This window comes from Coffea arabica, chromosome 8c, assembly GCF_036785885.1.
Source record: "Coffea arabica cultivar ET-39 chromosome 8c, Coffea Arabica ET-39 HiFi, whole genome shotgun sequence".
NCBI classification, from domain to species: Eukaryota; Viridiplantae; Streptophyta; class Magnoliopsida; order Gentianales; family Rubiaceae; genus Coffea; species Coffea arabica.
In genome coordinates this window covers 39,493,847-39,506,147 of record NC_092325.1, presented here as the reverse complement: position 1 = coordinate 39,506,147, position 12,301 = coordinate 39,493,847, and the positions used below count along the sequence as shown (strand labels likewise).

Below are 12,301 nucleotides of genomic sequence, written 5' to 3'. Positions count from 1 at the left end.
ATGGACGAGCTCTTAGAGATTTTGCTGCAAAATGAGATTCAAGGTTCACAAACAAATATATCAAGACTTATCGTAAATGCTAACAGTTGGGTAGAAATTGAATTTTTGCTTTCTTCTCTAAATGGCCGGACGCGATTCCGCCTTCTGTATTACTTGGCTTCTAGATTAATTCCGGCGATAGCACCAACTCCAAGGCATTGCAATTGATATAGCTTAGGCACAAACTTCTATACAAGTTTGACGTGCTCAAATAACAGCAAAAAGCGAATGACTCATCACCCACCTTCTTCTTTAGGGCCAATCTTGCCGCCAACCGCCAAATGGTGGCAATGTTATTTGAATTGTATTAAACATGTAATTAATGAGATCTAAAGTCTTATTTGGAACATCATCATTGGTCAAAAACTAATTAGTAGATATACCAAGTAATTGGTAAATTTTATATTCTCAACCAAATTTCTTCATTTGTTTGGATAAGAGAATTGGATTTGAAATCCAAACGCATCCAAATATCCTCATCCAAAAACACAACAATATAATTTATTTACACTTAAGGATTAGGGACTTGTACGATCACCGGTCCTAATTATATCGTACAATATAAACATTCGCACAATAAGTATAATTGCGATATACTGTCACAATAAATTAACACAACAAAGATGAATACCAACACAGTAACATACAAAAAAGACAATAAATTTGGCAATCTTTAGAAATCGTCCTGCAATTTCATCCATACAAATTGCAAGTCAAATACATCTCCACCTAATCTGACCTGTACAATAAAAAGACCCCAGTGTACTTTAAAGAGGGCCTGTAGGTCGGATTCAGCAATTCAATCTGGGTGGTTGGATTATAAATTGGTATCTAGTTGATGGACCGCACCGGTAAGTTGTGCCAGCGGTACTAGTTAACGTCACATCATTACTCCCTCAGCCCATTGAAGTTTACCCTTTTATCCTCAAAAATTAGAGCTGTTAATCGAACCGGGTAGCTCGCGAGCCGAGCTCGACCCGGCTCGATAAGGGCTCGACTCGGCTCGTTTATTGAGAGAAACGAGCCGAGCTCGAGTTCAACTTGGTGCTCGTTTAATAGACGAGCCGAGCATAGCTCGACTCGTTTAAGCTCGACATGCTCGAATAGTAGGGGTATTAGTGTAATTTCATTGTATATTTGATATTCTACAGGCTCGATAGGCTCGAGTTCGAACTCGAAACTGCTCGAATAGTAGGGGTATTAGCGTCATTTTTATTGTGTATTTGATACTCTACAGGCTCGACAAGCTCGAGCTCGAGCTCGATAAGCTCGACTCAATTTTAAACTCGAGTTCGAGCTCGAGCTCGAGTTTTCTAGCGAACATATCGAGTCGATCTCGAATAGTTTGTGAAGCTCGAATTACTAATCGAGCGAGCTCGAGCTGGCTCGATTAGGGGTTCGAGTCGAACTCGATTATCACATGCTCGAGCTCGACTCGGCTCGTTAACAGCTCTATCAAAAATCAAGTACTCGAGGTTTTAACGCAAGACTATTCATTGTTCTTTCTCTTTTGTCTAATGTCTGCAAAATCTAGTAGAAGAAGATCGACTATGTTTCAGTTTGCATTGCCACTTAGGTCGTATGCTTAGTATGAAATTATTCATATAAAATATTGGTAATTGTTTTCCAGTGTGGTCAGTATGGTTGCTGGACGAGAACCAAGATCAAAACACTTGACACATATTATTGCAGTAGAAGAAGAAGAAGCAGAAGTCCCTACATGCATGATGGAGAATTCTGCTGATGATGAACAAGAAAGTATGATTACAAAGCCTTTACTTGATGATCATGACGGATTTTCAGGAAAGGGTGGCTTCAGAACAATGCCATTCGTTTTAGGTAACTCCTTTTTCTTTCTTTTTTCCTTTGAATTTGTAGAAGGGGTGGGGTGGGAAGGACTGAAACCTCACTTTGAAGACAAGAAACGAACGACCCTTATTAAAACCACGTATATCTGATTCTCATTCTATGTGTCTTTGTTTAATTGAAGTTTATTGAGGAATAGTTTTAGTGAAATTTTCTATTAAGAATTGACCGTTCTGTGTTTTAATGGTTTTTTTTCCGGGGGCAGCCAATGAGGCTTTTGCGCAGGTGGCAAGCTATGGGCTACAGCCTAGCATGATTCTGTACTTGACGAGAGAGTATCATTTGAACATGGCTACTGGGTCTAACATAATCTTTCTTTGGTCAGCAGCAACAAATTTCATGCCCCTTCTTGGTGCTATAGTTGCAGATTCATTTCTGGGTCGATTTCGGATGATCTTATTTGGTTGTGTTATTAGTCTTCTGGTAAACACCCCATTTACACACTTTAGTGTTTTCAGTAGTTAATATTTATTTTAATTATGTTTAATTTTTCATCGCACAAGAAGTTGTTTGTTCCGATTTCTTGCATTTTCATCCATCATGTCATTTTCAACTTCAGATTGTACTGTGAAAGTGGACGAATTTTATAGAGTATCCCTGGCTTTTTTCTTTGATTTACAATCTGGCGGCCAGGATGGATCAAAGAACATTTAAAAATGCTTAATGATCTTGTGAGGAGGAGGAGTTGGGGTGCACTTTAAAATTACATCATTGTTGCTTAAGAGTGGTGTAAATCATTTTCCTGCCGCTGTCACATGCTTTTTTTGTCGGAAAAATACATTATTTCTCACTTTTTATCTTCATGCAGTGACAAAATTTTATCTGTTCTGACCCTGTGTTTCCTTTCAATTAAGAACCAACATGTTCACATAGGAAACTGGTGAAACAAATTGCAGAAAAGGCATGTTTTAGACTTTCTTGTCTAATTCTGTTTCCAGCAACTCTCATTTTATATTAGCTCTTTCTGAACTTTTTTGAGAGGATTCCAATCATATATGGCATGATGTCATCCGAAAATGCAGGCCATTAGTTTCTTCACGCGCACAGCAGCTTTATATTTTAGTTTTCAGTTACAAATCCTGCTCCATTGATATTTCATGTGCAGTGAAGAAAACTGAAAAAGAACCCCTGACTTTTAGAAGATAATTTGTTGCACATCAATCTAGGAAAACTTAAAGAAATTTAAATTCTCTGCATCTTTCTTTAAGGCTTCACTTGTTGATGCACGGAAGTAGTCGTGCTGCTGCAAGAAAAAATTACACTACTGACCAGTAATACAGAAGGGTGCATTTTTAGTTCTTCAAATTTACTATATTATTTCTAATTTTAATGGTATCATCTGAAAATGAGTTTCTACTTTGATTGAAGGGAATGGCTCTTTTGTGGCTAACAAGTATGATTCCACAAGCAAAGCCGCCTCCATGTCATGAATCGAATAAAAATTGTAGCTCTGCGACAAGTTTTCAACTCTTTCTCTTGTGTTCTTGTTTAGGACTCACGTCTATTGGATTTGGAGGAATTACGTCTTCATCCATAGCTTTTGGTGCTGATCAGTTACAAAAAGCAGGTGGCCACAACAATGGACGGGTTCTGGAGTCCTATTTCAGCTGGTACTATGCGTTATCCACAATTTCTGTTTTAATTGCTTATACTTGCATTGTCTACGCACAAGAAAGCTTGGGATGGCAAGTTGGTTTTGGCATTCCAGTCATGCTCATGTTGTTGTCAACTCTGTCATTCTCCTTGGCTTCGCACTTATATGTCAAGTTGAAGGCTAAATCACGTTTAATTGTCGAAATGCTTCAAGTGGCTGTAGCCTCTTATAGGAAACGGCATATAGAATTGTCAACAGAGAGCTCAAAATTGGTGTGCCATCACCACAGGGTTCCATCAATTTGTCTTCCAAGTGAAAAACTAAGGTGAGTGTATTTTAATCCTCACATTAGTGTCCCTTTGATCTTAAAGTTCTGTTATCCAAAATGACTAGCTCTGCTCTCAGACTGGGGCTGTATTTCTTTCATTATTCACATGTATGAATAATTTCAAGTTCTTAGCAACTTATTTTGATTATGCAAGGTTGCCTGTATTTGGTAGCTATAATTGGTTTGCAATTAATCCTATTTTATTTTTCATGTGGTGGCCAATTCAACAATTTGTAAAAGCATTTTTTGAGTCTGAGAATTTCTCTTTAAAGTCATTCGGAGTTTGAACATTGAAGAGAGAAGTTCCTAGTTGGTCATTTAAACAATATTTCTCTTATGGAAGCTTCAATAATTTGTCTTCCAGGTTCTTAAACAAAGCTTGCATCATCCTAGATCCTGAGAAAGACTTGACAACAGATGGAACAGCGGCAGATCCCTGGAGTCTTTGCACAGTAAATCAAGTTGAGGACCTGAAGTCGATTCTCAAAGTGATCCCCTTATGGTCCACAGGAATGATAATGTCAGTAAATAACAGCCAGCTCTCATTTTCTGTACTTCAAGCAAAGTTCATGAACCGAAAATTTGGTCCAAACTTCGAAATGCCAGCTGGTTCTTGTAGTATGTTTGCCGTTGTTGGTGCAGTACTATGGATACCTTTTTATCTTCAGATAATCCTGCCTGTTGCATCAAGAATTTTGGGGAGACCTGTTCATCTCTCGACAAGGAAAAGAATGGGAATTGGAATTGCCCTTTCTTTCGTAGGCATGATAGTGGCAGCAACCGTGGAGGTTAAACGACGTAGTCTGGCTATCAGGGAAGGATATTCAGATGATTCAGATGCAGTGGTGGACATGTCATTACTTTGGCTTCTTCCCCAATCTTTCCTGACTGGCGCTGGCGCAACTGCAAATATAGTTGCACAGAATGAGTTCTATTATTCCGAGTTTCCAAGAAGCATGTCAAGTATATCTTCCACTCTTTCCTTACTTGGGATGTCTGCGGCAAATCTTGTAGCAAGTTTTCTTATGAACGCCATTGACGAACTCTCAAAACTGGGAGGAAAAGAAAGCTGGATTTCGACCAACATCAATAAGGGTCACTATGATTATTACTATTGGGTTCTTGCTGGCTTAAGTGTGCCTAACATGATCTATTTCCTCATTTGCAGCAAGGCTTATGGTCCTGGCAAAGAAGATAAGGAAGAGACAACTTTTCATGAACAAGATGACTAGAACTAGAGGTCTTTCATTGCTGTAATATAGTTAGTTAAACCTAGACAAGTTGCATCGTGATCAATATACTTGCAGAAGCCTGGAACTCGAGAATACCAGTTGATCTGGATGTTTTCAACAATGTCATTCCACACAGCTGGTAATGAAGGTCAGACTCATGCTCTACTCTAGATATCGTTGGCAATGCCACTGTTGAATAGGATTGTATCTATAGATTGTTGGGAAAATTGCAAAGAACCGGCAAATATTGTGACAAGAATTGGCTTCAAATTGTGATAGATATCACTTTCCTTTAGCCTTTATTTGTCCGGTATAACGTGCAATAACTTTGGACAAATATTCTTTAGAATAAGATGAAGTTTATTTGTCTTACACTCTTGCACAAAGCAAGACAAATCCTTTTGAACTAACTATGGAGTGCTTTTGAGAGAGTACACAATAGTAGGAAAGTAATTTTCTACAGCAAACCACTCTCTACTTAATCTCTTTATATAGCAAGATTGTTTGAGAAACAAAAGGACTCATTAAATATTTGTATGAATAGATTCAAAGTATTGTGTACAAATTCATGAACTTTAATTCATGCATCTCATGATCCTAAGATCAAATCATGAATCTATCCTTTCATTCAAGAATTTCCATATACATGAACACATTCATAAATGTACATATGAATGTACATTTTAGAAACATTTACAATACTATACATATACCAAAAACATGAATGAATACACATTAATTACATGTATGTACATCATACAAATTTTGAAAAGTTTTCAACATAGATGTATGCTTTTGGTGTATGAATATGCAAACCATAAATGTTCAAGATTGTAAGTCTACCGTTTTACTTGAAAACCTGTCATCCAACTTGTCATATCTGGATGCCTTTTAGACGAAATTTTAGCTTCATCAGGAGGTAAGAAGATTTAGCAAGTTATTGCTAGAAGTGATGGATGCATTGATTGAACTCCTTCTTCACCTTGTGGCTGAAAATACTCCCCTAGACTAGTTTTTAGCAACAAATTATTGCTGACTCCACAGAAAATTGAACATATTAATAATTTGGTCAAACCAAAAGGGAGGTACGTAAATGTCTTAAACCCAAATTTCTTTTGGAGCCAGTGTGTCCATTCCATCACATTATCACAATGTGTATTCTATGAAGTCTAATGTTCTAATAGTTTGTGAAATAAAATAGAAATAAGATTTGTTGAAATGAGGAAAGTAAAAATTTTTCGACATATCTAAACAAAGGGTAAGTCAACACAATGGATCTGCGACCGGATCTGCAGCGATAGGAAGTGGATCCGTTTATGGATTCTTCCTAAAAGCCAAAAAATTTATGAAACATTTTTGGCATGTTCTATCCATTAAAGGAACTTAATTGCTGTCTCTTAATGCCTATAAATGTGAGAGATAGTGGCAAATCAAAGAATTTTGAACTTTTCCTTGTAAAAGAAAACTTGAGATTTGATATCAAGATTCTCTAAATCCTACTGTATTTTAGAAGTAAATCTTGTAACAAATACTTTGCTTTATATAGTGAAAGCAAATAACATCTCAAGGATAGTATCAAATATGTGTCAAGATCATCATCTTCAACCTCACTTTCTCAGTGAAATTTGCGCCATACAAATTTCCGTACTTTTTTATGTGTTTGTGTAGCAATTACATCAACATCTAATATCTTTGCATTGAATTTGGAAAGCACAAGGCGCCTTGTCCCTAGCCAAAAAAACAAGTTGCCTTGTCACCTGCACCATCCACCATCCACAAGTTGCCTTTTCTGCGGGGAAAGAAAAAAAAAAAAGAATCGATTTGTATGATGCAATAAAATAAAGTGCGTCACGCTTTCATTTTTGCTACTTAATGTTGAGGCAGTTAATTATGACACACCATTTACTTCCCATAATGCTAATATTGACACTAGCTAAATTCATTGTGCATGATTGTTTGGTGAAAAATATTACATGCACAAGAGGCAAAGGATTTGCTACGTGACTTTTGCCAAAGTGTGGAGGGGAATATTTTATATATGTATATGATTGAAATGTGCACATAAAAATTCATGCAGTACTGCAGGCATAATATTGACCAACATCTTTGGTCTCAGATTGATATCTATGTTATATAAAATAGGAGAGGATTCCTTTTAATGTTATACCAAAAATACTCTCTAAAGTTAGTTTTCAAATTACTCAAGTTCTCTCTTGTTTCCATCATAATTTAATTTTTATCTATAATTACTCACATCCCTCTTTTTTTCTCTACCATGATTTTAAATATAATAACTCCTTAAATAAAAAAGAGCAGCATTTATAGATTTCTGGAAAAAAAAAAACATATATGCTCTAACATGATTCTACGTAGAATAACTTATTTTAAAAAAATTAATTATATATTTTTGGAATAAGCACACACATAGAGTATGCCAAAAACAAATATGATTCTACATACATACAATAACTTATTATTAAAAACTTGATTTTATGCTTTTGGAATATGCACACACATAGAATGTGCTAAAAGCACTAGTTATATTTAATCTGGTAAGATTGTTGTAATCTAGGAAGTACCTGTAGAAGATACAGAATGGAGATTTAGATGATGCAAAGGGATGATGATGCAAGCGACCATCCTTGGATGTTCATCCAAAGAGAGCAGTTTCAGATTAATCTTGCTACAAATGTTGCCTTTTACAATTCTCGATTAAGACCTGATTAGGACACATTCGGCATCATGTGGTGCTTACAAAAACTGACTTTGTCGTCTAAAATGTGGTCAGGCCTACTACATCACTGCTAATGGAATATATATTTCTCCCTTTTTTGTTTTGAAATTTCAAGCCCTTTTAAACTTAAATTTGCTATTTCAATTTCTTGTGAACCTACGTATTTCAAGCATTAACAATTTGATATCATTTCTCTCTGCTGTTTGTTATAACTTATTTAACTCTTTTAGCCTGCCATACATGTTTTTTTTGTTATAAATTTCTTTCATCTATTTGGTGCATGTCAAGTTATTTTTATTCTTTGAATTTGTTACACCAATTACCTATAAGCCATATAGTGGTAATTTGGAAATGAAAATACGTTTTAGCATTTCATATTAATAGTTTATAGGTAAGGGCTGACACTGTTACATTGAAATTGAAAATTAGGATAGTAAATATAATATTCAAAACTACAAGGGACCCAAGAGAAAATGTTATAAACCGCAGGACAAATTTGATAACTTCTCCCTACTAATATTACTCTTCCATTAATTTATGGAAATCTCATAATCTTTAAAGATAATTCGACATTTTGCATTTTAACCCTTTTTGAGATAATTCAACATTTTGCATTTTAACCCTTTTTGATGTATGTGTTTCAAAAGAGTCTATGACAGGTTGTCGAAGCCTGTAAAATAATAAAAATAAACCTAATTGCCAGTTAAAGTAACCGAAACCCGATTTCAAGTACTGGAGCAGGGACTCTAGATGTGCAATGGGTTACTTGATTCACCCTGTTCTCGAAAAGTTTGCTTGATCCGATATACCCGAATAGGATGACTTTTTTCACAAATAATTATGAATTTATAGACAGGACAAGTAGGGTCGTATCCTCAGGAATTGGGGATATTTGTTTCTTTAGAAATCCAAAGTAACATAGGGGGTGTTTTTTATAAAGGGTGACAATTAAAACAATTCAACTAAGAGTAAAATAGCCAATTAAAAATTAAATGACAATTCACTAAAAACAAGGTAATAATAATTAAAAGTCTAGCCAATACATAACTTCAGCAATGGTTCATCTAATTGATCATCGATGCACAAACAATTCCAATTATTTATTAATAAATAGGTTGTAACTGCCAAACAAGCGATGAGAGTCAACCCCTCCTTACTGTGTCGGTGATTAAGGTATGCCCGTTAATCACTGCTCTAATTGAGAAATAATTTTAGATACGCCCATAAGATTTAATTCCTCAATTGCCTTACGTATTAGAGGAGTCATATTCTAATCAAATAACGCACTACCGGGATTATTTCATATTAGCCCGCGTATCCCTCTGACACAAATCTAATCATGCCAGTTGTCACTATTTCAAGGTAATTAAACAATTACGGATTTAAATGCCCTAATTGACAATAGATTATCAAATTAACTAATTATCCGGATCCAAGACAATCAATTAATTAAATAATCATAAGTACTGCAATCAAGGAATATGCGAATACCAATAAATAAAGAAAAAAATTAAATTAAATCGATCTCACAATTTTAGGCGAATCAAAGCCTCCGTTGTTCCTTAACTGGAGTAAGGGAATTAGTTCATATTTGATGCGAAAAACCCACGCACAATTGAATCAACAGTGGCGACCATTGTCCTCGCTCGCGGCAATTCAATCCGATTGAATGAAAAAGGAAAAGTAAGCTACAATGAAAAGTTCATTTGTTTCTGATTGTCACTAGCGAAAAATCAAACAGAGGAGCTAAAGAGAATGATTCAATGTTCTTCTCATAGCCTCTGGCCTAAGATAATTAAAGCTAAGCAAAAGCTCACAAAAGAATAGTCAAAGAGCAAAAGATCTCCAAAAGATAGTGCTCATTCTCTGCCCCTAATTTCTGTCTAAGTCCTACTACCCTCCTTCTGTGCAGTGGCTCCCCAGCGAGAATAGAAGACCTCCGCTGTCCTCGCCTTTGCAGCAATTACCAAAAATGGGCATAAGCTTTTCTTTTCCAAAAATGCCCCCTGGGATAATCTCTGTTGATTGGGTTCCTTTCTTGTCAAATTGGCATTTGTTATGATATTTTCGTTCTACTTCCTGAAATAAATACAAAATATCAAAAGTGAATAGAATCTAACAATTAATCCACATCGAATCATGTAATAGGAAAAATTAATAATAAAATAAATGATAAAATTGCAATCCATCAATTCCCCCCCCCCACACCTAAATCATGATTGTCCTCAAGCATGAAAACATCAAACAAACACCAATATTTGACAATGGCCATTGCTCCGTCTACCATATTGCCAAGATACCAAGAAAAATATATATCAAGCATCAGTGATCAATACCCAAGAAACATCACCTCGATTAGCTTCTAAATCATAAACTCCTTCAATTATAGGTTAACTAATCTAGAAAAATGAATGACACATAACATTTATCAGCAAATGGTCCAATTATCAACCAAAATCTCAACATTAAATCTACAAATCGGCAAGTTGACTTTTATCACACACTAACACAACTGTCACTTCTTTTTTTTCGTTATTTATTTATTTTTTTTCTTTTTTTTCAATAACACAAAAGACTTAGTCTCTAGCCATCGGAGCCTTTTAACGCGACTCCAACATTTACCAGATGAAGGAGCCCGGTTACTCAACTCCTATCACTATACAACCACGTACTCATAGAAATTACTATTTTTTGACGCGAGAATCGACACTTTAGGTGAAAATTTTCGATTACTCAGTAGTAACAAATAGCGGAGTACAATCAACTTTATTTCACTGCCAGATAATACAATATCTCACAATATCACAAAGAAAAAGCAGCTAGCCTCATTTTTTTCAAACATGGAGAACTAAAGTTAATCACTAGACCAATTCACATAAAAATGCCAACAATAATTTCCAGTGCCTAGAAAAGTTAACCAAAAATTAGAAGAGTCAAATAATCACCGATATTCACCAAAGAGACGTTTTTGGGTTCAACCACATTAACTAGATACACTTTTATTATTAAAACTTGACAATAGTAGAATTAGAGTCAATAACCTAACATTAAACTTTGGTATTCACATGAGAGCTAAGCATTAAAAAGAAAGAAAAAGAATGAATGGAAGATAGACAAATAACTAACTAAAAATAAAGGAAAAGAATAGAAACTAAAAACTAGTAAAACTAGCACCACAACTGATTTCCTACACACCTAAATGATACATTGCCCTCAATGTAGCAAATAAACATCAAAAGTAGGAAACAGGGCAACAAAACTTTCCTGAAATCGGGTCAAAGTGGTGGGTGATAACCAAAGTGAGGTGTAAGACTCGCATGATGCATGAGAGCTGCCAAATACAAGTGGGTTTCCGAAGCACGATGATAGAGCAGCTGGAAGTGGCGGCGACGCGACGTGGATGGTGAGTGGGATAGCGGCGGGCATGAGAGGGTGCTCGGCCAAAAGAGAAGAAGAAATGGGGAAGAAGAAAGAAAGAAAAGAGGAAGAAAGAAAAAGAAAGAAAGAAAAAAAAAGAAAAGAGAAAAAGAAAAACAAGATAGTTTTTTTTTTCTTTCTTTTTTCATTTTTTTTCATTTTTAGATTTTTGTAAATTCTAATTTTGGAAATCAGAAGTTATAGCTAAACGGAAAGACCCATTTTTTTTTAAATTTTTTTAAAATTTTTTAATATTATTATTATGAACAAAACTTACTGTCGAAATTCAAAATTAAAGAGTAACATGAAATCGAAATCTGTTTTTTAATTTTTAATACTTACATTTCCTGCAAACATGACGTAGGCGCATCAAGAAGGCAGAAACCTTTCTAACCATGAGCTCTCCATACGATTTGACGCTGGCGCGTCAAAAAGGCAAGAACCCTTCTGATCATGATCTCTCCAAATGACTTGACGCGGGCACGTCAAGTTAGAGAGACACCTACGAATCATTAAAAATGAAAATTGAAATCCGAAATCAGTCAAATTCAAGGAAAACATATTTAAACTAACAAACAAAAACGAACAAATGACTAAAAGAAATTGGGTTGTCTCCCAATGAGCGCCTTTCTTTAACGTTTTTGGCTAGATATTGTCATGTTTGTTCATAGAGGATAAAATCTTGTGGCTCGTTTTAATGATTTATCCTCTATATAATCCTAATAATTCTCGTAAATAGAGTAATCCTTGAACACACAAGCTACAGTCTTCCATGGACTAGTAAATGACGCCAAACAAGTCAACGATAATTTGAATTCTCCATTCACTCCTCCCTCACATGCATTTATTGGTCCAAGATATCTTGCCATCGCCACTCTTAATTTATTCCTGTCATAAAATTCAAGATTTTCTGGTATAATAAAGTCAATTTCATTAACAGGAATTGAAGAATAAGAGTCAGGAAAATATTGATTAAGGAATGGAGGAGATGTCACCGCATTTAGAGATTGTTTACTGGATTCATTTACTTGGACGAGTTGATATTGGGGGCTCATTTTTTGCACATCAACTTCCGTTTCAACTGCATCTTT

General features: G+C 35.4%; 1 protein-coding gene across 2 annotated transcripts; it reads left to right on the top strand.

The window, feature by feature from the left end:
• The first annotated feature begins 1,356 nt into the window (after nt 1–1,356).
• LOC113706954 (protein NRT1/ PTR FAMILY 1.2-like) lies at nt 1,357–5,354 on the top strand. Of its 2 annotated transcripts, XM_072062433.1 has the most exons (5): nt 1,357–1,514; nt 1,670–1,878; nt 2,111–2,328; nt 3,274–3,515; nt 4,192–5,354. In XM_072062433.1, the coding sequence occupies exons 2-5, from the start codon at nt 1,680–1,682 to the stop codon at nt 5,057–5,059; spliced, it is 1,527 nt and encodes a 508-aa protein (XP_071918534.1). In that variant the 5' UTR covers nt 1,357–1,514; nt 1,670–1,679; the 3' UTR covers nt 5,060–5,354. The 2 variants fall into 2 exon arrangements, with proteins under 2 accessions (XP_071918534.1, XP_071918533.1); XM_072062432.1 differs by lacking the exon at nt 1,357–1,514 and having other exon boundaries at nt 1,533–1,878.
• Nucleotides 5,355–12,301: the final 6,947 nt, after the last annotated feature.

Excerpts from the sequence above, each read along its gene's own strand:
- LOC113706954 (XM_072062433.1), top strand. The coding sequence starts at position 1,680 with ATGGTTGCTGGACGAGAACCAAGATCAAAACACTTGACACATATTATT. Across the intron at positions 1,879-2,110 it reads AACAATGCCATTCGTTTTAG|CCAATGAGGCTTTTGCGCAG; the intron begins GTAACTCCTTTT and ends TTCCGGGGGCAG. Across the intron at positions 3,516-4,191 it reads CTGGAGTCCTATTTCAGCTG|GTTCTTAAACAAAGCTTGCA; the intron begins GTACTATGCGTT and ends TTTGTCTTCCAG.